The 25199-nt window shown below is 38.5% G+C and overlaps 1 protein-coding gene across 12 annotated transcripts in view; it reads right to left on the bottom strand.

Moving 5' to 3' along the window:
- robo2 (roundabout, axon guidance receptor, homolog 2 (Drosophila)) overlaps window positions 1-25199 on the bottom strand; it is a 381767-nt gene that overhangs the window by 29705 nt on the left and 326863 nt on the right. For 7 of the 12 annotated variants that reach the window (XM_038291985.1, XM_038291989.1, XM_038291990.1 and 4 more), the window contains 7 exons: window positions 23141-23372; window positions 16614-16738; window positions 16354-16525; window positions 13386-13574; window positions 6809-6851; window positions 1524-1651; window positions 234-506 (listed from right to left, as the gene is read on the bottom strand). In XM_038291985.1, coding sequence (XP_038147913.1) covers window positions 234-506; window positions 1524-1651; window positions 6809-6851; window positions 13386-13574; window positions 16354-16525; window positions 16614-16738; window positions 23141-23372 — 1162 coding nt within the window. Of the gene's footprint in view, window positions 1-233; window positions 507-1523; window positions 1652-6808; window positions 6852-12520; window positions 12548-13385; window positions 13575-16353; window positions 16526-16613; window positions 16739-23140; window positions 23373-25199 lie in introns of all 12 variants that reach the window. The other 5 variants (XM_038291987.1, XM_038291983.1, XM_038291984.1 and 2 more) reach the window with 1 other exon arrangement.

The raw sequence follows: 25199 nt of genomic DNA, 5'->3' as shown, positions 1-25199 counted from the left end.
TCCATCACAGCTAAGTTAGAATGGATTTGGAGACTTTTAGTGGAATAATTTAAAGGTTTTAAAGGATATTCCTTTTGTGACCGGAAAGCTCAAAGATAAAATTTTAAGCACTCACAAAAGACATAATTTTGAGGGTCTGATATATTAAATCTTTACAAGGAATAGCAGTTGAACCTCCTAAACATAAGTATAACACTTCAATAAACAAGTTTCTAATGGGATCTTTGATTTACTGTTGTTGCAGGAGTTCTTGTCAGGCAGAGAGTAGCCCAGGTTTGCCATTTCCTGCTTAGCCTGGAGCGTGGTCTTCCACTGGGCATCAGGCAGGTCAACAGCCAGCTCATGGATGCTGCTGGAGTGGAGGATCTGAGTGGTTGCATAAGGAGTGGCTTGGGATGTTTGACCAGGACTGTTGTAATTAGCCTTAGTGGTAAAATCTATACTGCTGTAGATGGCTCCATCAGACAACATTGTGCCTGTTTTATCTCCTTGTCCATTGGGAAGATCTGGTGAAGAGAAAGAGAGGAAAGTTATAGGAAAGCTAATACAGGGTTAATCCATTTGCAAACCAGGAATGTAGCCAAGCATCTTATTCTTGTCAGAACTGAAGTAACTGAAGCATATAAACATTAATACTTTAAGTTTTACACCCAGTATTAATATGTCTTTCTTATTAAAAAAAAATTTGTTTGAAAACCCTCCAAAGAAGTATTCAGTATTCTATTGATCTGATATTTAAAGGTTCTCTAAGTGTGAGATACAGTAGCACAGTGAGCAGCAATCTAGATCTGGAGGTACCTTTATAATTCATAAAGCTTTGTATGACTGACAGACATAATTTAAGAAAATGCACTTGGAACATTCAGTTAAATAACAAAATGTCAGCTGCAATTTCCTACAACTCTTCTCCATAAAGATAAAGAGCTTTGTTTAAAGCACACATGAATTCTGGATATTTCTATACCCTACATTCTGTTTCCATACATGAGGCATAACGCTCATGTTTTGCATTTGTGTGGATGTTGTACCAGACAGAGAGAGAGTAAGGGAAACAGAAACCAGGCTCTTCTCATAACACACGGTTTGCATGCCCAGTGAAGGGGAGATGATATACAGCCATGGCGGAAGTGTCCACATCTGCGTCAGTCAAGCTATGCCTGTCCTTCACGACTCGCTGCTCAAGACCATCCTTTCAAACATCCATCCACCCCCCTTCTTCTCCGCTGCCTGCCTCTCCCCATCATATTCTCCTACTCTGAAGTATGGGCAACGACACCAAGCTTGAGTATCTGCCATCGCTCAACTTGGTGACAGCAGATTCCCCCTGCTGTTAATGCAGACAGTGCCTTATGGTGTGAGATATAAATATGTTCAAACACATATAAAATATGCGTGACTGTGTACATTTTTTATGCATATATGTACATGACAAACAACATGAGCTCTTTTCAAACACAAAGGGATGTCGACTTCTCTAACTTATGGTCTCAATTTCAATGCTGCTGGAAAACCAGAGTGCTCACCTCCTCGACCAAAATTCGTCAGGTCGTTTGGTCCCCCAGAGCTGCTGTTGACAGGCAGGCTGGTTGCTGGCCAAGAGTCGGCTAACCAGGGGTAACCCGGGTCACTGGCATTCAGCAGACCAGGCCGGCTTATGAGAAACCAAAATAGAAACACAACAGTTTAAAAACAGGATCAAATATTTTTTATAAGATATCATTTAAAACCATATCTCTTCTGGATTTAAAAACATATAGCGCACTAAACGTTATTATTTTCTGTACAATAATGTTTTTTCATTTGAGATATGCCTATGGACCAAATGAAGCATTTCTAAAGAAGGGGGAAAGTAACACAGATAAATTTCTTGTTTAAAAAAACTAACAAAAATTTGCTTCAGACAAGCGTGGCTTTATTTCCATTTTTTCTCCTGCTGTGCCTTTCTTACAATCATTTAGCTATTATGCAGAACAACAATGTGGAGTCAGTAATGCCTGCTACAGATATTTGCAGGAGCGGATAATAGCTGCCGTGTATGTAATATTCCTAACTAATTAATACCATGTACAATTTGCTGTTTTCTCATTAACCCCATGTGGAGATTTCCTCACAGTTTAAATCTACATTTGACGACATTTGATGAAGCTTTAGCACTGGTCCCATCATGATGCTATGGTGGGATGCCATCACGGGGGAGGGGGCTGTTCTATTTAACAGGTGGCATTTCTCTCCCCAGGGAGCGGGAAGTGTCCATCAAGATTTTACCCCTTCATGGGTGAGTGGTGGGAGGCCATTAGGAACGTTTTCCTGCACAATGACATCTGAGGCTTATAGCTGTTTGTAGCATAGGTCAGGTTAATCATGAGGAAGCAGTTAAATACCTTTGTTAATTATGCTCATTTGGACAAATTACATCAGCCAAAATGTGCAAAAGTGAAAACTTTAGTGTTTTATTAGGATTTCCTACCTGCTAGAACAGAAATAACTGTGAATTCAAGTCAAATTCCAGTTAAGAGGACTTGAGTCCTCTTCACCCAATGTGTAGTATTTTTCTCCCACATTACATGTATGCAGTGAGTCTGTCACATAAAACTTTATAATGCCCATTCAGTTTTGTTATTTGTTTGTGTGAAAATGTTCACCCCATATAGATCATTTCCCAACATATTTTATGCTATATTTGTCCAGCTTAGTCAATAAAAAAAAATGTTTTTAGCAAACATAGAGCTGAAAAAAAAAAAAAAACAAAAGCAGAGAAAACACTGGAAATAACAGCAGCTTACTTCTGTACTTGAAGTCGTATTTGAAACCCATTATGGAATCTGCACCCTGAAAAGCTTTGCAATACTGTAACTTCCAACTTGGCAATCTGATGGGGCTTATTGTCTGAGCTCCAGCAGGGTGATTGGTTGGCTCTGAGGGACTAGGAGAGAGTCAAACCCTGAGGACAAGGGCAGGTAATGGGTGTGCTGCAGTCACTCTCTGTCTCAGCAACCGATTCTAATGAGAAAAGCTGTTCAGCAAAGGGAGGAGTCCAAATGAACTACAGTCCTGGCGGCGAGCTAAGAGCCCTCGCTGTGGCTCCTGAATGCCAAAGCAGGCCCTCGAGGGAGACGAGTCATTCAAATTGATGGTTGTGCATCAGACACATGCACTTTTATAGGGTAATACATCTCTCCCTGTTCTTCTACCTCTGTTTCTGGCTGCCATGTTCCACCGCTGCCATCATTCTTTCTTACCATACCATATTTTCCTAACCCCATTTTCCTTTATTTTTCCACTACACAATTCCACATCCCCCTGTCTTTTGTATATTTAAAATCGCTCATGCTGCAAAAAAAAGACTGAGAACAAAGACATTTTTTCCCTCTTATAAGTTAGATTTGAAAAGGAAGTAGCAGACAGTGAAAACTGCTGTGTTGTCCTTGCATTTATCACACTCCTGTTTTCGACAAAGCATAATTAAAATAAGACTGATCTCAACCAAGCATATTTGTTAAAGGTGTGCATGATGTGTAGGGATAATGAAAAGGGTTTCGGGGACATCTGCCTGATGAAGAGTTGATGCCTTACTTTTATTCACTGTCCAACTAAAGATGGATGGCAACCTTGGGCAATGAAATCCCACTTGAAGCAACATCCTTCCTTCTTTTAAGTATTTCAGTAACTTGTGATGAGCCAAAATGCATCCATAAATAGTGCCAGTCCTGCATGACACCAAGCTTCCTATAAATAAGTCAAGTGAGATTCATTTCAAACCAACTGCATAAATCTGTTGTATATGGTTCAGTAGACTAGTTGATTAAACTTGGATTTAAAGTATAAATATTATCTTACACAATGGAAAACACAGATTACTTCATGGATTAACCCTCAGAGTAGATGAACTCATTTAGGATTCAAAGCCTAGGTTGGGAAGGAATCTCTATAGCAACATATTTAATAAAACCTGTTCCCTCTGCACGTTGTTCTGCCAAAAAGAGTGAATCTGTGCTGGTAAAACATTGATCAGCATGGAGATAGGAAGTTATTACAAGCCCCTAATTACTATCTCCCTATTGGCAGAGGTTTAAGGAATGAACCCTTATCAGCTTTTTATCAATTTCAATTGAGCAGCCAAAGCCAAGTAGTCTAGGTCTGTGCAATCTGCAGCCTATTCATCTTCCATGAATCATTTATTTTGTGATCGATTAAGCATAATTGTTCAGTCAGAGCAATTTGGCATGAGCCAATGAGAAAATGGAAACAGATGTGCCTTCATTTGCCATTGTCTAATTAATGCAATAAACATTTCATGCAACAAATTATCATGCTTTTGTTCAGATATCCTCTGCGTCACATTTTTACTTTCTGGACAGATGGGGAAAATGTAACATCTGGGATATGATGGCTTTAGAGTGGCTAACAAAACAGATCAAAGGCTCAATTTAGAGGACAGAGATGCATCATGTTCTTGGGAAATATATATAGAGATGCAATGATTCAGGCTGATTCTGATATCCAACAAGGTATGGGCTAGGCTCGGTCTCACTATCTAATTTATATGATGACAGATGACATTTTTTCCTTTAAGCAGAATATAATCCTATAAAAGATAAAAAAAAACAAATAAATAAATAAAATGTTTATTTTAAAGAGGATTGTGGCAAGACTTTTAAATCCAAATCAAATGATGGAGTTACAAAAATTATCCGCGTCTATGCATTTAACTACTAGGCCATCTAAATTATTTGTTTTATATGAATAATCCATAAAGCCTGTGATAAAAATTAATGCCAGATAATCCTTAAAGGGTCATTGAAGAAGCAGGATATTCCCAGTATGCTCACTGATGTGCTCAGATAAAGGACATTTTTTTGATAGAATGTATAATGGAAAGAAAAGGTTAGTATGTGCACCAGTGGAAGGGATAACCATAGTTATGAGGGTTTCCATAGCCATCAAACACTGATGTATCCCACACAACTGCTGTATTACTCTGTTGAGGTACTATGGAGCATGAAAAAGGTCCAAAGTCCTATTCTGAGGACAAAAAAAGTAAATTTTTGTATTTCATCGGAAAGTTGATCACAAAGTCTGGAAATCAAGTGCAGAAGCATATAATCTGAGTTGCTTGAGGTTCAGTGCAAAGTTTCTGCAGTCGGTGATGATCTGAGGAAGCATGTCATCAGCTGATGGTGATCTACTGTGTCTATCGGGTCCAATAGTGCACAGCTGTCTACCAGGAAATTCTGCAGCACTGCATACTTCCCTTTCCAATAATAATTTCAGATTTCAGAAGAATGTTGCACCTGCCCACAATGCAAAATTACCAATACCTGCTTTAATCACTGTTGTATCACTGTGCTTTTAACCTAACAGGTAACCATACAGAGTCAAGGGCAGCTGTTTGAGAAACTGGGCTGCCTTAAGACTTCAAAGTACTACATTTCAGGCTAAATCAGCACTGCCTGTCTATTCAGCAGATATACTGCAAAATAGATTGAAAGACCTTCAGTTGGGCAATATATTTTGCATTCTTTAAATTCTTTTTTTGTTTTCATTATCCGTAAGTCCTAACCATCAGAATTAAGAATAATGAATGCTTGAAATATGTCACTGTATGTTGAATGTGTATATTGTTGTGAATAAGATAAATGAAACATAATACACCCAGAAACATTTTACTAATCTACAGATAAATTTTGGTATTTTGTGAAAAAGGCAATAGCTGTTTTCTCCATGTTTGACCTGCTTTTTACTGATCGATGCCAAACATTGAAAAAATGGGCAACTCCAAATTTCTGTCCTATTGATTGCTGCATCTTTAGAAAATTGTTGCATTCAGAACTGCTGATAAAAGATTTGCAAAGCATCCCAGACAAATCACACACATAGAGGAAGAATTGGAACCACTTATGTGGAAAATTGAAAGACAAACATAGCAGCAGGAAACAGATGAAAAATGGTATGGCAAGCAGGTTGTGTGACTAATTCATTAAGCGATTGGTGGCAGCTCAACAACAATTCAGCTGAAATTGCCAATTTCTGCATATATGTACAGAAAAAAAAAATTTCAGAAAAAAATATGTATAGAGAAAGGACACATATGACATGAAATATATTGACACTAGACTATGGGATGAACACCATTCTAGAAACCAGAAGAGAAATGGGGTCAAATTTAGTCGCAATCTTTCAGTGAGTATTGAAGATGTGATTTTCTTTTAACCAAATAAGATATGATAAGCAGTAGATAGAGAGAAACCTGGGATTCTCAAGGGAGTTCCTCGAATCCCCACAACGGTTCAACTGAGAAGTGCCCCATTCACTATGGTCCGTCTCATTTCACTAACATGCACTGGAATGGAGCAAGCTGTATGGAGATGTCTATACACACCCCCCACACACACATACACACATCTCCTCTGGGTAATTATTTTTACATTATTACATGTGCTCAGATCCTAGCCGCCCACGCAAGGTGACAGGGAAATTTATCACTCAAGATGGCTACAGAGTTGCCCATAGCCAGCAGGCGGAAGATAAATGACAAAATAAAAGCCCTCTATGCTTAAATTGTTTCTGTTAATTCTGTTGAGGAGATTTATGAGTATATCTATCGATTTATAAATGGAGATGTGGTAGAAATTTATATTTGGGCAGCAGACCTGTGCGTTAGGTATTAAAATAGGTGTTGGTAATCTTTTAAACCTATCATTCATTTATCAGTGGGGTTGCTGTGTGACTCTGGAGGACAGACTGCATAGAGGCCAGAGAATTTAAAAACAGAGATAACATTCCCCTTTATTTCTGTGTCTGTACTCACCTTCCATTGCTCATCAGACCGCCGTCAACTCTTTGGAATGTCACTAAATGCAAGAAAGAAAAAGAAAGAAAGAAGAAAAAGAAAATAACATTATTATACACTTTGAAATCTTTTGTACTGTCATGTTAAAGAGAAATATGTTTTTTTTCTATTCTTTATCAATATTTACGTTAACAGTCCAACACAAATTAACATCATTTTTTCTATTAATCTCAAAAATGTTTGGTATGCATCTGTATTCAGCCCCTCTGAGAAAATACTTGTAGAAACACTAATCTTTACAAATGCAATTTTTAAATTATGTTGGAAAAACACTGTTCACTACAGTATTTTATTTATTTTCTTAACTCTGTTACTATTTCTGTTATTTCTATACACTTTTTAAGGTCAACATTTGTGTGAAGACTTTTGCTACAATCTTTTGCTGCTGTAACGCCACAATTTCCCCATTGTTAGACAATAAAGGGATTTTCTATTCTATTCTATTCTATTCTATTCTATTCTATTCTATTCTATTCTATTCTATTCTATTCTATTCTATTCTATTCTATTCTATTCTATTCTATTCTATTCTATTCTATTCTATTCTATTCCACAGCTGCAAACCTAATGTTATGTTTGACAGTAAACCAGCTTTGCACATCTAGAGAATCAAATCTTAGCCCAATCCATTTTTGCAAAATAATTCAAACTAAGTCATAGATTGAAGGCATTTAAATGTATCACGCAAAACTCTAATTTTTTTTTACAAATAAGGTTATTTCTGAATGTTTCCAGTAATTTTTATTAAGTAGTATCAGAGTAAGGGGCTGATAATAAATGCACTCTAGACTAGACTTTAATTGAGTGTAAAAACTGACCAAATGAATGTGTTATAAGACATTAAACTTCATAACTAAATGCTACTCTACATTGATCTGTCACAAAGAACACAGAAGTTAATAAGTTTGTGTTTGTAACATTAAGGAGAACCATTTGGGTTCAAAAGGTCTTAGTCCTTTGAAAGTATTGCATAGTTATAATAAAACAATGTCCTCTGTATTGTCCAGCTTGTCCTTGTAATTTAGCGCTATGTGCTTATGGTTTTCATTTTTTATTGCACCACTAGTTAATGGATTCACAATGGGCTTCAGTTCTCCCTCTGCAGGCGATGTCTTTGCTTCTTTTTTTAAGCTTGTATACTGCTTTGATTTACATAAATCAAGATGTCATGTGTTCTTCCAAGGACAAGGTGCCAGATGAGAAGCAAAACTAATTTCATCTCTTTGATTTTGCTGCCGAGTCACTATCAGATTCCTGATTAAACTCTAAAGAAATGATTAGAAAAGGCAGAAGACTCATTAATCACTTTGAGTTTTTTATTGTATCTGAGATTCCGGTCATGTGGCTAGCAAGAATCCCCAGAAGCCATGCATGTAGCCTGATCCATGAAAAAGATAAAAGCTGGCACACTCTCTCTGGATTGAAAACTCTTGAATTGAGGCGTCTTCACTGTGGTCATGATGACAAAGCAGCAGGGAAAGTTCTAAGCTTGTAAGAACTTCAATGGATTGTGAGGAAGAAGATAAAAAACATTGGTTTTTGGAATTCACCTCATTCTAAAGAGAAGAAAGGGAAAAGAGGGAAAATAAGAGATCTGCTTTACTAGAGCGAGAGAGAGAGGAAGGGAAGCTGTTAGTAATTTGGCTCATTTGCTTCACAGATGGAGATTAAAGAGGAAGACTCAACATTCTTCCTTTTTTCTTTCCAGTTTCATTTAAGTTGATTCCAGAACATGCTCAGGCAAGCGATGGGGCTTTTCTAAGAATGACGCGAAAACAGACGAGAGCCAGAGGAAACTCCCAAAACAGATGAGAGATCCTCTAACTTCTTGCAGAGATGATAGATCTCTATCCTGATCCAAGATCAACTTTTTCAGTATTCTTTAACAGTAATATAAAAACAAATTCACATTTTGTCTGATGAAACAGAAAGAACTCACGAAAAATGTGTAGTCTTTAAAAGGGGCAAAGCCATGTTATATGTCTGTTTAAAAAATTACCAAATAAACATTTAATCACAATGAAATAAAGTTATATTCGCCAAGCATCCCACCTGATAATGTTTTGATTGTCCTTTTTAAGCGTAAATAGAATTCCTGCACTGGGTAATATGACCAGACATAAATGGACATGTGCGCCATTTTCTGGCAGTAGGCAAACACAGAGCTATCAGGAAGCCAGATGATGACAATAAAGACTGCTAATTAATAGAACATTACCGATCTGAAAAGCTCCACAGAAAAGCAAAAGCTCGGCACAGTTAAAGGCTGATCGACCTTAAGTGCTAAAGAATCCTCCCAGGAGCCTCCTTATCGTGACATCAAGGAAGAAATCAAGTTCATGCACCCACCTCTTTATCTATTCATAATTTTGTTTGTACCTCGACTCTTTTCACACTGGATCTTAGACTTCGCTTTTTTTTAAAACTTCACCGGTAGGTTCTAACTTGCTAAGCCATATCCCATCCTGCGCATATTTTCATAGTATTGTGTCTCTGGCCGCTCCACGTTGTCAAAAATATGCACAAAGGGCTTTATTTACTAACAAATTAAGAAAGAAAACCATAAAACACAAACATGAAAGAAAAAAAACACCAGCAAGATGGGGTATTCTTCTAGAAAAACTTTCTTTGCAACTTTAGTATGTTACTGGTTTGAAAATTAAACAAATGTCATACAATACTATGCCCCTTTAACTTGCTTTTGGAAATTTAAATGTGAGATGGACAGTATAATTCTGAACATGAAATGAAATAATATGGTCATCAACATTCATAAAAAAAAAAAAAAAAAAAAAAAAAAATCAATGGATGGTGTGGAATTATATTCAATATGTTTTGTTTTACGTTTCTTTACTTTTCTCAGTCTTTACTTACAGTACAGCACCTTTTTTTTTATAAAATAAAACCTACTTTCGAGAAAGGTAAACAGATAAAAAAAACATTTTATTCAGTCAGAGCTGGAGCCCAAGTCTTATATTCCATCACCAGCAAAAGTTAGTATGAGTGAGGATTGACAAAAAATGGCTGGGAAGGCTATGCTGCAAGAAGGCCTCTGAAGTCGTATCTGAGTGCAGCCACATGTCTAGGCTGCTGAGGAACACTTTAATGTTAGCTAGAGTGACATGCCTGGGCTGGGTTTCTCGCCTCTGTCTCTGAGATAAGCACTTTCTCCAATACGAATACAGATTAATCCCCTTTAATAAGCATCAGCGGAGGGGAAGGGGCTGAAGAAGTGTAATCAGCATATAAAATTTCCATCAAATCTAATTCTTGTTGGCTGTGTGCCACCACATCGTTGTGATTTACCTCTCTTGTACTGACAGCTTTACTATGCTGAGACAGGACACACGATACATCAGCTAATTGTCAATACAAAGACAGCAGTGCTGTAAAGCTCCCCAATCACATTCAGTTTCATGTTCCAAATATTACCGCAGTCTCACTATATTATATATGCAAAACTGAACATTAAAATGTGCTTGCCTGTAAAAACTATTATTAAAAATAACCGGCTTCCTCTTTGGTATTTCAGAAGACCGATTTCAAATTTGAAAAGCATGAATAACATTATTCACTTCTGCCTTAATATGTTGTTACAGCTGCTCTGTAGAGACCAAACGTATGCACTGCTATAGTTTAACCAGGGGCCACATTCAGATTTGTGCATATTTTGACAAATATGGTGCTATTTAGAAATAACAAAGGAAACGGAAAAGTCCCCAGATCTGTCCTCTGATGGTCCAGGTGGTTTTCATATGCAATCAGGGTTCCCCCATGACATCAACAGCCTGGTGGCCATCAGGTCCTAAAGATTATGATAAAAACTGAGCATTGCAGCAGTGAATATGACAGCAACTGCTCCATGATCTCGAGGTTGCTGTTCCTCAGAGGGAAGAGGAGAATCCTAGGAAGAAAACCTGCAGGAAAACTCGCAACACACCTTGAACTGGTAAAAGGTAACTGCACGGTAGTAAAGCACACCTATCTATCCATCCAAAGCTAGAGAAAAATGGTTCACAGCTAAGCAAATTAATGTGCTAGGATGCCGAAGTGAAAGCCAAAGATTTAGATCCCTATTAGGATTCAATACAAAGACTTAAAGCAGCACTGAATAACTTTCGCTCCCCCTGCAGGACCTTTTGCAAATAGCACTGTTTAAAAATTGACTGCCTTCTGTGAGTTGCGCACCCCTCACCGACAGCACTATCACGCTCTACATGATGTATATCATGACCAGATGCCAGACGAAGTGGGTAGCATTGTACATTATCAAATGTAAACTAGAGTAAAGGGGCCTTTTAGATTCATATTGTAATTGTTACACCTCAGTTAAGTGTAAGTCTTCCACTCAAGGAAACAGTTTTTATTGCTCTCATAAGATTATTCAGCCTCTCCATGTTTTATAGCTGCACACTAAATCGATTTCTCTAATGTCACAATGCTAGCACAAACAAATGTTAGCAGATATGGTCACAGGTCTGCATCAGTTTTGTATCCTTGTCTTTATTTGAGGTCTGATCCCTGAAGCAAACGCCCAAATTCCTTTTTATGCAAGCTCTGTCCCGGGCCGATTATCATTTTCTCCTCCTCTTTTTCTGGCAACGGTTTGATTAGCCCTTTTTTTTTTTTTTGCAGCAAGGCTCAGTCGTCTCATTTTTTTTTTTTTTATTATATTACCACCACCAGAGGAGGAGGAATTATTAAGGTGACCATGTTAGTGCTGCTTTAAATTGTTTGTTTAAGGGTGCTATGGTTTGAATTTAACTGAACATTATCTATTTTTTTAAAACAAGAATGGAACAAAAAACATTTAAAGCTAAAGGAGAAACACTGAAAAATACTTTAAAAGAATAGTTCAAACATGGGTTTCTACAAAGTTTAAGCAGAGAGGCTGAATATAGATTAACACAATACAGCACGTTGCAGACTAGCTATGATTTCCTTCCCTTTCAAACAATAAACCATTTAAATTCAAGGTTGTTATGTGACTAAATATTGACAACTTGAAGTGACATGCTTTTCCAAAGCAGTAGATTGGGGGAGTTTTTTTTTTTTTTAGTACTTTGTTTATAACTTTTGCCTAATTTTCATTTCATATATTCCATCCAATGACAAATATTTGTACATGATGATATTTTTTGCATTAAAAGTGAAGAAATAACTGATCAAAACCATCAAGGTGTCTTGTTTCAGATCAGAATTGAGCCAGAGATTTTAAAAAGAAAAGAAAAGTCTAGTTTTTGTGGGAAGATGTTGCAATTAAAGAACAAGAAAATAATTTCAAAGAAAAAGAAATGGAGCAGGTGTGTAAAGAACGCTAGAGGAATGTAAATAGGTACAGCACAGGGTTACTTGATTATTAACTAACAGAACAAGGATAGTCTTGGCAGTGGGAGCACAGTAGACAGAATGAAACCTATCATAGAAACAGTATTAAAAAATTATACAGGATGCATAGTAAGCTTTGCAGGGAAAAAGGTTTGGGTTAAAGGTCATGGCATAATAGCAAAACTGACTTCTAAATGTTCTTGTGCGGTGGGTTAAAGTGTTTTAAAATTCTCATTTGACACGATCAAACATCTGGCAGTCAGGGCATGGGAAGTAAACGTGGGTAGGAGAATGAATTTACGCTCCTGTGGGGGGTGGGGAGATGGGACAAATGAACAGTACCTGCAGGGGTGAAGGTGAAGGATTGAACTGCAAAACAAGAAGACAGAAAAAGTTGGGTGTTAAAAAGCCTGCAAAGCAATGCAGAGCTTTGAGTGAGGGGGGGGGGGGTGGGGGGTGCTGGTTTCTGCAAACTCAGGTCAGAGTCGAGCTGAGATGCAAGGAGTTTCAGAAAAAAACAACCATTGCGAAGCTACAATTTCGCCCAGCGTGCAGAGCTTAGCCAGGAAAGCAGCCAGCTCAGAGGCCAGTAAGGGACAGAGCAATAGATAAAATTAAACACAAACATAGAAATGTAGCACATGAAGATGAAAATTAAACAGACCAACCAGAAACATGAGCAGATATATTCTCATAAATGTATCTTTTTTAAATATCTGCCTATAAATGTGGAGAGAAAGAAAAAAAAATGAAATAAAATAAGCTCATTGTCCATATACACCTCTCAGATGAAATAGGTTGGACTTGGCGTGGCAAGCGGACATGCCTGGTAATATCGACTAGGGGTCACTCAGAAATACGTGAGGGTCATTGTGTGTGGGTGTTGAGCCGGACTAACTCTTGCTTCATAGACCCGAAAAGAGTCCATTCTGGCAACTCGGCTCCATCACCCAGGGCTAATAACTCTGTGGGTGGATTTGTCAAGAACAGCAGCCCTCGGAAATGATCTAAGCTAACATCTGTCTCCCCGTGGAGTGGTAACAGAGCATCCATCTTGATTATATTGCTAGCAGCGTCTATGGTATTGAACAATAATGATCTTATGATAAAACCTTCCTTGAAAGGAGAAAAAATTATTTAAAAGAGGTAGGGGATTTTTTTCAAACAGTTTATTTCTAAGGCACCTGAGCATTCATGTGACACTTACCTGCATAGTTGCTCAGACCCTTTCTCTTCTTTCTCCTCCAGTAAAGCCAGATGCTGAAGCCCATGAGAATGACCCAACAAGCGCCTCCAATACCGGCAATGAAAGCAGGCTGCTTTACTACATCAGTTATCTGTTCTGTGATGCTGTTGTTCCTGTTTCCATGTATAATTACGTCTCGGAACTCCTTTCCTGAGGGCACAAAAAACAAGCAGACAAGATTAATATGGAGCTATGTCAAGAGATGAATGGAAACAGGACAGATCAGTGGTGCTATAAGTCTTTTTAATCTTTGACAGGAAACTTCAGTCATCTATAAAGCACCCAGACCTTTGAAATATAAGATTTATTCACAGCTATAAAATCACAATGGCATAGGTTAGCTCAAGTAAAGTATGACTTGTCAATTCTTAGAAATGATGCCTGGTGATTGAAAATCTAGACCAGAAATATAACTGAGTAAAAGAACATTGCACATCAAGTGAAGACACCAACAAAATAGTGATGCTACAACACATCACAAAGTTGAAGCTTAAACTACTTTTGCAACAAACCATTTTTTTGTGATTAGCAAAGCATGGCAGACATTTGAAACCATTGTCAGTGAAACACAATGTAAGGTTTGAAAAATGACAAAGATGCAGGGATAGACAGCTCAGCTATGAGCAAAAGCAAACCGCACAGTTTCTTGAAAAAAAAAAAAAAACATCTTCACAAAAGACTTTGGTGGTGCATGCATCATGTCACATCGATAGTTTTCTTTACTTTATATCGAAGTTTAAGAGTAATCTATGCTATAGATCAAAATATATCTTTTTTATAGTCTGATGCAGATTAATTTGACATCACTCTAATCCAATATGAACAAATGGAGATATAATTTAAGGCGTGGGTACTGAATTCAATAACGAATTCTTAAACATATGCACGTATCAGCCTATACAAGAAAAAAAGTGAATATCAGTATATTTGCTGACAGATGTAGCACGCTACCTCTAATGAATACTAATAATAACCATTGTACTCTAAGTTTTTAATAGCTTGCCAATAGCCATCTTGCATTTAAATGCAATTTACTTGTTAATAAAATAACAAAGCTGCAAAGTTTTATTGAAAGGAAGAAAACAAATATGTTTTTTTTTTTTTACATAAGGAAATCTTTTTTTTCCCCTATGGTTATTGGGTGAGCCATTAAAGCAGGACATAGATCCAAAGGACGCATGGCTAAAATACAGAAAAGAATGATGTGCATCACCCTGAAACCTCCCCTCACCTCCTTATGAAAGTCTTTCTGTACCTCTAAAAGTTTATTGTTAAGTTTAGTGGCATTAGCAAGACAATTTGTAATACCTTCCAGTTTAACAAACAGATAGATAATGGTTCCTTGGACCAGTGGATCAGGTCAACTGTTGCTATTTTAGGGGTCAGAGTGGCAAGAAAGCAAGAAAATAAGCTATAAAAAATCATTATAAAGCTGTCGTAAAATCATCATTTTACATTAGAGGTAGGTAGCAAAGGGAAAAGCTATTCTTTTTCAGTAGAACTTTTAAACCATAATCCAGGCCTTTGTAACCTATTTGCTGGATTACTGTAATGCACTTCAAAAGTAGTTAGTGGTTAGTGCATCTCTTAGCTTTAGATGAAACATCTTTTAACAAGCACATAAAAGTCTGATTGTCTTTCCTCTATTTTAATCTCTCTGCAGTGGTTGCTGTATATTTTAGGATTTATCTAAAATCCTTTTATTGGCTTCTAATGCTCTTAATGGCCTCGGCCTACCCTAAGTCATCAAACTGCTACATCTGTAGACATCCTCTTCTTGCCTCAGGTCAGCAGATCAACTGTTTCTAAGTCTACCAAAAAAACTAAGCACAAGCTCAGAGGAGACAATGCTTTTGCTCCAACTTGTGAAATGATCTTTCCTTGATCAGCCCCCTTTACTTTCTGATTTTAAACCTCATTTTCAAAAAACAATCATTCTCCTTGGCATTCAACACCACCTAAGATGTTAACCTTTGATATGGTTTAATTTAATTTCTCTATTTTCTTCCATCATAATTTGTTTCATTAGTTATATAATTGATGTATCATTGTAATACAGAGTTATTTTCATTCAGGGCTTATTGATTTTAATATTGTTTTAATGGTATAATCTGTCTTGCAGATGATCAGATGGCTCTATGGTATGGTATTATGTGGTGTGTTGGTGAATAATATTCTAGATTTGACATGTTTCCCTTTTGGGGAATCTTCACATCATCTGAAGTTTTAGGTTTTAGAAGGGATACTGGCCATCAAAGCCAGACACAGATCTAAAGAATGTGAGGAGAAATCCAATGTTCAGACTTGAAAAGACAAAGTCTAAAAGCTCATAACAAAGCCCCAGGTGATCAGGCTGTTTGCTTTGTTCAGCCTCTAATTCACTCCACTGCCAGTACAACACACCACATGAAATGAGAGTAGAAAGCCATGGTCTCTATTGATCCCCAATCCCACATCACCCCCGGTAGTCTGCTTGACAATATTTCTTTAGTAAGGCAGAACCAAAAAGCAACTTTTAGGAACACTAATCTGTGACAATTATGTGGATCGTTCACCAATACCGGCATGAAAAACCCTCTGATCCACATTGTTGTGCACAAAGAAAAAACAACCTCTGAAAGCAAACAGATCTAAAGACAAACAAAACATATTATAAGTGCAAGCTCAGTGTTTTGCCCTTAGAGATGGATTATGTGAGTGACACTGGGGAAATAAGAACACGCTGCAGGCCAAGTCATCAGTTATGGGTCAAATCAGAGAAAATCTGGCAGAGCTCCACATAAATCACACACAGTCAGAACACATTTCAAAACAACACTGTTCCAACAATATCATCCATTTTCACCCATCCTTAAGCCCCAGCCCCCACCGTGAGTCTCTTAAAACTGGTTGTCGAAAGACTGCAATGGTTTTCTATAATATATCTTACCTATGATTATAGGCTGAGGTTCACTTTTGACTCCCACTCCTGCACTTGTACTGGCAGCTACTTCCACGTGATATACCACTCCCACCTGCAGCCCGCCCACCACCACAGAGCGTATGGCTGCATCCACTGTCTTATTTACATGGAAACGGGTCTCATTCCCAAGACACCAGATCTGATGATAAAAGAAAAAAAAAAGTAACAGTAGTTTCTATTTTCATGCAGTAGTGAATGATAATTCGTTTGGAATTCCTGAAGCAAACCTTGTACTCCTGGATGATGCCGTTCTGGTGGTCTGGGGGAGGAGGGTCCCAGGAGATGCTGATGGAAGTACTGTTCTGGTTTCCCACCGTTAGCACTGTTACCTGCTGAGGAGGAGCGCTGGGAGCTGAGAGAGAAACAGATTAAGAAGTCAAATATAAAATTCTGTAGCTCTTAAACTATGAACAAAAATTCAGTAATGAAGTAGGAAATATACAGAGCCTTGCTTATGATTTCCTGCCCATAAACCTTTCAGCAGTGTCTCACATTACAGCAACAAGCTTCAGTCCACTTGTTGGAATTTTATGTAAAAGGCTTATCCAAAACTGTGAACGCATGTACATCTTTTTCAGACATTATTTTATAAACAAACAAGGCATCATCGTTGAGCTGCCTGCTGTGTTTTTTTCCAACTTATGCAATTTTTTGTCACTAATACTCTTTAACATCTCTGAATAAACTTTTTAATTCAGTTTTTTCTGAAGTATACTGGTCAATTTATTTCAAGGCAGCAGAATAAAGATGGCTCAAAATATATTTTCACCTAACTTTTTTATTTTTTTATCAATAATGCAGAAGTTCTGGTGGGCTTCACAACTCTTCACTAATTTATGTTAATTAATTACAAAAGATCTCAAAAAAATACATAAAAGTGTGATTTTTGAACCATTGCAAGGTGTTCTAATATTTTAAAAGTGTCTGAATTTGAACTTAATGGGAAACAAATAAAAATGCAAGTGGCTTTTATAAAGAATAGCATTTTATAGGGAAGGTACAGTTGACAGAGTTTTTTCAAGATAAGATCAGGTCAGATATCATATGGCTTTCAGCTGTCTATAAAATTGTACTGTGATTTAATATAGAAGCTTCTGCTCTGGTCTGGTGGATTTGCACACAGGACACTGATATTGATTTTAGCGATGAAGGCCCAGCAGACTATGGGCAGGCTTCTCAGTCATGCTAAGATTCCATCTTTGACCAGTTGACACAAGGGTCAACAGATACTGAGATGAGGTGCAGAGGCAAAAGAAATATGAAAAAGCAAAGAGCATTTAGGAGGAGGAAACAAAGTCTCGGTAAACATATCGATAGGCTCTTATCGATCAGCCAGATTAAACTAAAGCCAGAAGGTAAGGATGGAGCATGTTAGGTACCTTGGAATGCATCTATTCCTTCCACTGGGAGACAGGCAGAGAGAGAAACAGGAGCAGTCCAAGATTTCATAAAGCTCTATTGTTATTCTGATGGCGACAATCTTCCGACCCCACAAGGCGTAAAAGGAAAAATAAATAACGGTTGGTCCAACTGGAAATAACGCTTTAAAAATAATGTTTTCTCATTTCCGCAGTGGCTGGCAAGAGAGCGGCACCACAGCAGAATACTGACAGGTCAATTACTCCTGGGCTGCCTCTCCCTCACCTCACCTCCATCCAAAACGGCATGTGTCACCCCGTAAATCTGTGCTCATCCCTCAGTGCAATTGGCCACACCGCCCCCCAGAGAGCCAGGAGGCCCTGGCATGGTGGAAGATGAATGGTTCCAATGATGAACTCAACACCTTGGCCAGATTAGAAACAATCTACCAAGCGAGCATCTGATCAAGCATCACGCTCAGCGCTTTGAGGCCCTGCATTACGTTCAGGTGATGAAGTGCCTAGCTTGTCCGTGGAAGCCATCATTGACAATGTCGTTCAAAGTTAATGTTATGAATGATTTAGCAGCTGATTATCATGCATATTTGTGCTAAACAATACACATTTTTCATTAGAGGCCTTGGAGGCTGTGCTAATAGGGCCATTAGCAGAGTGATGTATGGCAGGCAGGAATGTGACCCCCTGTCTAGTATGTGCACACCATGCTGTGCTGAATGATGGGAGGAATACAAACAGATCATATCTTGCTGAAAAGTAGCCAATAACTAATGAAAAGAGGTGGGATCTCTGTAGAGTGAATCACAGAAAGTAAGCCTACAAATAAACAAATGCTCTTGATATTTTCACTTCTTGAACAGGCATTGCATTGTCTAAGAAATGCTGTCCATCAGTTAAGTTTAGGTTGTTTTTCAGATGAATTGGGATGGGATCCAGAATCAATTTATCAACCAAACAGACCGCCATAAAAGCCTACGTCTCCCTTGAATTAAATTTTTTAACTCGATCACATAATAACAACAATTTCCAATTATTTCTAATTATTTTATGTCAGGGATCTTTGCAAAGGGGAAAATATTGTATTTGTAAAGTGGAGGTCAAACAATGCCTTTTAAAATATTTTTCTGTAAATAAAAGATTAAGCAGAGTGATGTGCATTTGTATATAGTTTTCTTAATCTGACGTCTCACATAAAAAAAAAAAAAAACTGGAATCAACTTTTTAAAAATCGTTCAATAAGCAATTAACAGCAATTAAGCTTTTGGTAATAAATCTATTTAACTCTCTTTAAATCTTCTGAGAACAGTCTCCACGACTTTTGCTCATCTTTAGAATGTATTTGTTGCAATAACTTCTTCCAACATACACTATATTGCCAAAAGTATTTGCTCACCCATCCAAATTATTGGAATCAGGTGTTCCAATCACTTCCATGGCCACAGGTGTATAAATTCAAGCACCTAGGCATGCAGACTGTTTTTACAAACATTTGTGAAAGAATGGGTCGCTCTCAGGAGCTCAGTGAATTCCAGCGTGGAACTGTGATAGGATGCCACCTGTGCAACAAATCCAGTCGTGAAATATCCTCGCTCCTAAATATTCCACAGTCAACTGTCAGCTGTATTATAAGAAAATGGAAGTGTTTGGGAACGACAGCAACTCAGCCACGAAGTGGTAGGCCACGTAAACTGACGGAGCGGGGTCAGCGGATGCTGACGCGCATAGTGCGAAGAGGTCGCCAACTTTCTGCAGAGTCAATCACTACAGACCTCCAAACTTCATGTGGCCTTCAGATTAGCTCAAGAACAGTGCGCAGAGAGCTTCATGGAATGGGTTTCCATGGTCGAGCAGCTGCATCCAAGCCATACATCACCAAGTGCAATGCAAAGCGTCGGATGCGGTGGTGTAAAGCACGCCGCCACTGGACTCTAGAGCAGTGGAGACGCGTTCTCTGGAGTGACGAATCGCGCTTCTCCATCTGGCAATCTGATGGACGGGTCTGGGTTTGGCGGTTGCCAGGAGAACGGTACTTGTCTGACTGCATTGTGCCAAGTGTAAAGTTTGGTGGAGGGGGGATTATGGTGTGGGGTTGTTTTTCAGGAGCTGGGCTTGGCCCCTTAGTTCCAGTGAAAGGAACTCTGAATGCTTCAGCATACCAAGACATTTTGGACAATTCCATGCTCCCAACTTTGTGGGAACAGTTTGGAGCTGGCCCCTTCCTCTTCCAACATGACTGTGCACCAGTGCACAAAGCAAGGTCCATAAAGACATGGATGACAGAGTCTGGTGTGGATGAACTTGACTGGCCTGCACAGAGTCCTGACCTCAACCCGATAGAACACCTTTGGGATGAATTAGAGCGGAGACTGAGAGCCAGGCCTTCTCGTCCAACATCAGTGTGCGACCTCACAAATGCGCTTCTGGAAGAATGGTCAAAAATTCCCATAAACACACTCCTAAACCTTGTGGACAGCCTTCCCAGAAGAGTTGAAGCTGTTCTAGCTGCAAAGGGTGGACCGACGTCATATTGAACCCTATGGATTAGGAACGGGATGTCACTTAAGCTCATATGTGAGTCAAGGCAGGTGAGCAAATACTTTTGGCAATATAGTGGTACCTCAAGCTTTATTCGAATGAATGTAGAGGTACTTTTAACAAGAATTTTAAAGTCTGGCAACACATTCTCAAAAAGATTAAGGTATAAACTTTGACTCATCAAACACATGCACCTGCTTTGATTTAAGCCAACCCATTTCAATTCTGTCTGCATGAGTATAAGCTCCTAGAAGTTGAACCCCTTCCCTGGTTTTCTGCAGCCTATAACAATTTTCCTGAAGGACTGGTCTTTATTTTGCTCAGTCCATCTTCTCTGACTAATTGCTGCTAACACAATGCTTTGCCCTGGGGTAATGTGCAGTGCTAGTGTTCTGCTGTACAAAGGGTTTTGCACATATCTTAAAAAGAAATATGCTGATGTGATCAGAACACCTTCTTCCACATATCTGCAGTACCCCTAGACTGTTATTTCTCCTGCATGCTTTTCCATAAAGGCCTGAATTTTTGAGTGGGTGAATCCTGTTATATATATCCCCACCTAAGCTGATGATCACTGTGGCTCCACCCCTTGCCCTGCCTGTAAATTTAGGTAGATGACCACAGTACAGCCTGTGTCCAATTGTGTCGTTTTAATATGCTCAGTACATGTTTAAATGTGGGATGCTGTTAAATAACTTGACTCTGTAAATACCTGACATCTGAAGGCAGCCATCTTATTTCTTTAGAATTTAAACCTTGCGTCATTTAGATGCTACTTTAAAATTATGCATTTATGTATTTTGTGTTTGTCCAGTACATATATTACCAGCAAAAAATCAAAATCTGTGGCTTAAGTAGAAAAATATATATCAAAACTTAGGGGCTATATAATTATATTATATTGCCAAGCCTTTGTAAATACATGGAGAAGGAAATAAAATGATGTTGCAGTTACCCTAACCTTCTCTGGGGGTACTTTAATTGTTAGCTAAGCTAAATTTTAATCACCTCTTGAACTATTTTTTTCTCCTCATTAAGTTCCCCCTATTAGTCATCTAAGGCAGCATGAATAGCCCACAGTTAAGTGTTTAATTGTGTTTTAGTTATGAATAGGCAAAGCAGCAGGGTTATGATAAAAATAGAATTTGGCTAAGGTTCTGAGGGACCAGGGAGTGGATAGAGGACAAGCAGGCGATACCGTCAGCTAAGGTAATAGCTTGGACATGTAGCTTCTGAGGGCTATGGGAGATAGATATGCTGGCAAGAGTATGTTCACCTAATGTTTGTGTGTCTATGTATTTCCATGTGTGTGTTGGGGACAGCTGCAATGTGGTGGCAGTTCCACTCCTGTGGCCAGTCACTAGGAGCAGTACATACACACACTGGCAACAGGAGATATGGTCCCCTTGAGAAAATGGAAATAAATGAGCCTGTCAACACAACAGGATGTGAACTGTCTACAATACACAGGGGTCTGAACATGTTGGGGCAAGATATGCTTCACCTCCAGAGTAAAGTGTCTGTATTTGTCTTTTTGTGTTGGGGAGAGGACATATTATAAGCCTTTACCATAAAACCTACCTTAAGTCATTAAACCCAAAGGCTGGTTTGGTACTGATGTGTGTGTTTTAGTTTTTTTCTTTTTTTTCAAGCCAAAGGTCAAAATAGTAAATTTGGCCAACATAAAACCCTCTGTGTGTCCTTGTGAGTGATTTTGTACCACACTGCGATGTGGCCTTGTCAGAGTCTCTATAAATCAAGCTTTGGGTGACAGATCAGCTTTGTCTAGAGGCTTGTGGGAAGTTTCCAATCACAGTTTAAGTCTAAGGATGCTGAGTGATGTATTAGAGGAAGGTTGGTAGCATCACTGTCAATTCTAAGTCAACAATATAAAGGAAAGAAACAAGATAAAGCAAAAGAAAGGCATAAAATGCAAGTGCAAGGTTTACTTACTTTTGCTGTAAACACACCTGTTTCCATGCATTAAAAATGTTGAGGGTTCAAATCAAGGCCTGGGGTCTTCCTGCATGGAGTGTACATGATCTCCCTAAGTATATTTTCTTTCTGCAGGTACACCTGATTCCTCCACCAGTCGTGGTTTTTTCTGACCTGTCCTGTATGTACCCCACCTCTTGCTTAATACACCGATGAGCAGGTAAAGAAATGGTATCTATTTGTGAATATCTATACCAGCTTTTTGCATCTAAAATCTGTAATTTTTACTAATTTTTAATTGGTAAAGTTCAAGCTCATTTGGACTGGACTGAACCGGACCTTGTAACAGATTTATAAGTGTGTTAAGGGCTTGACTTTGACCAGACTCTCCGAGCAGAATATGCTTTGATGTAAAGTTGGTTTAGGGTCTAGCTTGTTGTCCTTGGAGGTGGTGCAACTCTGATTAAATTTTAAGCATGTAAATCATTTTCAGCCCAGTACTGCTTTGCATGTAGGCAAACAGGTTAAACAATGATTTAATAATGAGCACATTTTTTCCACATGAATGTCTCTGACCGTACATGGCTTCAGGGAATTTAATGGTGTTACTGTTTTCACTCTTTTATGAAAATTAGATTTGTTGGGCTCACAACTCATACTTCTTTCATAAACACACTAATATTTCTTTAATTGTTCAATTGGACACCACATTGGGTTTTTCTAGGACTTAAAATCTCAACACTATAAGGTTTGTGGTTTTAACATATCAAAACATAAAGTTTACAGGATATGAAATCATTTTCAAGGCACAATTGATTTCCATGAGTGCTTTGTCATTGAAATGGTGATAAAAACCCAGATGCACAGATAAAAACAGGCGAAGTGCAGCTCATTACTTAAAGTCTCACCTTCCTCAGTGGTCCGTGCCGTCTTGGATTCGCTGTCCATGCCTTGAAACTCGTTAAAATAAGGCCGAACCTTGATCTCGTAAACAATGCCCTTTTTGAGGGACGACAGGAGAACACTGCGTTCAGAGGGCACCTTCACATCCTGGTTCTGCCATGGTCCCGGCGAAGGAAGCCCTGATGTCTGCCTGTACAGAACCCTGTAACCCTGGATGAACTGGGACTGACGGTCCACCTGCGGAAGCAATGAAAGCAGGGTTATTACTGAAAAGAAAGCATTAAGCAGCTTAAAGGATAACACACACACATTGATGCTTTCCTGCTTTACAAGACTGCTTGCCTGACACTTTAGAGGCTGTTACTTGTTTAATGGGGCTTTTATCACAAGTCATGCCACACTTTGCTCAAATATAACACCCGGAAATTACCTCATGCCATCAGCTACATCTTAACAGACAAATGCAAGTCCCACATGTGCAATAAATACCACACAGTGATACCTTATAGCACATCTCCTTACATTTAGGATGGGCTGCAACTATAAGAATGTGATGCAGCCACAAATATATATACCCATGGGAATACACAGCAGAGGTGTTAACAGCAGAAATCTTCCTTTGAAAAACACTTAGGCATTGTGTGTGATGAGCAAAAGCCCAAAAAGGGACTTCCCTGTAAACTTTGTCTAGTTAGTTAAACAGAAAAAGTTGAATTTATGCAGAGGAGGAGTAGGAGCATAACTCACTATAATGGCTTGTTAACAGTGGAGGAAGTGAGCGCTGCTTTCAAGTGGGATATTAAGCAGCTGTTTTTCACCAGCATAGACTGAGTAAATCAGCAGAATGAATCCCCCAATGGTGGTGTGGGACTTTTATTAATGGGATGATTGAGAAATACAAAAGCAGCCCCTCCGTTTACAGAAAGGACTTCTGGTTGATTTAGGCTGCAGTTTTTTATGTTGACTTCACAGTGTAATCATATAGCAATGGTTTTAGCATTAAATTAAAAGCCAGGTCTTGGGGGGATATGGCGTGAGACTTACTGCAAGGGTCAATAAACATGTCAGTTGAAAAACCGCTAATGTTGTTTGTTTCAAAATGCAAACAGCCTCCCCTCTGCTAAGTGATGTGAAGTAAATATCTGCAACAGAGTGATTTATAGCCCCGTACTTAGAATAAACTAGCACATTTAATGAATGAACACCTCAGCCTTTGAAGAATCTCAGCAGCATTTTTGTCCTCATTAACATGCAATCAAAACATAAAACACTCGCATCCAGGAAGGAACTCCTTTTTTAATCTTCTCAAACCCCCATAACACAAGCCCACTAAAGGCTTGCATAGAGGGAGATAAATGCATTAGTTCTGCAGCAAAAAAAGAAAACTGGATTCTGCAACCATTAGCAATATTCTAATCTAGTTCTAGCTGTGGATTCTTTGTTTTAGGAAGGAAGCAGCTGAAGGGAAGATGGATGATTGATGAATCTCCAGGTGTCTCCGACATTTCCCTTTATGCTCACGGTGGTTAAAGAAACCATTTTACAGATGTTTGATGTTTGGTTACCTTAAAGTCACTTTAATATTTCAAATGGTGTAGTTGGAGGGAACAGACTGATAACCTCCCTCCCCTCCACCAACATAAAACAAATGATCACCCTCCAGGGGAAGCTTTAAAAATTGATGTTTAATGTTAACTATTGTCAGTTTGTGACAAGAATTTGAAGATTTAAAGATGGAAAAAACAAGAAAGAGAGATAAGGGAGCCATTGGTATACTTAAAGAGTTGGGTGAATAGCTTCAGAATAAAGTCATTTTTACTTTTGAAGTAAAGTCTTAGAAGTTGTTCCAAATTCCACATTTTAATCTTTAATAAAAAGTGTGACAGAAAATGGATGGTAGATCTTAGCGCCAACAGAATTTTATCTGAAAGGTAACAGTCAGAAACCTGAGGCAAATACACTTATTTACGCTCCCTAAAGTTTCAGGCAAAAGTGTGCAGATGATTCACACATTTTGTCCATAAACAAAGACATTATCCATGTCAGTATCTCTAATCTAATAAG

Source organism: Cyprinodon tularosa, unplaced genomic scaffold (genome assembly GCF_016077235.1).
Source record: "Cyprinodon tularosa strain WSP-4 unplaced genomic scaffold, ASM1607723v1 ctg305, whole genome shotgun sequence".
NCBI classification, from domain to species: Eukaryota; Metazoa; Chordata; class Actinopteri; order Cyprinodontiformes; family Cyprinodontidae; genus Cyprinodon; species Cyprinodon tularosa.
The sequence above is the reverse complement of the archived record's forward strand: the minus strand, read 5'-3'. Positions and strand labels throughout refer to the sequence as shown.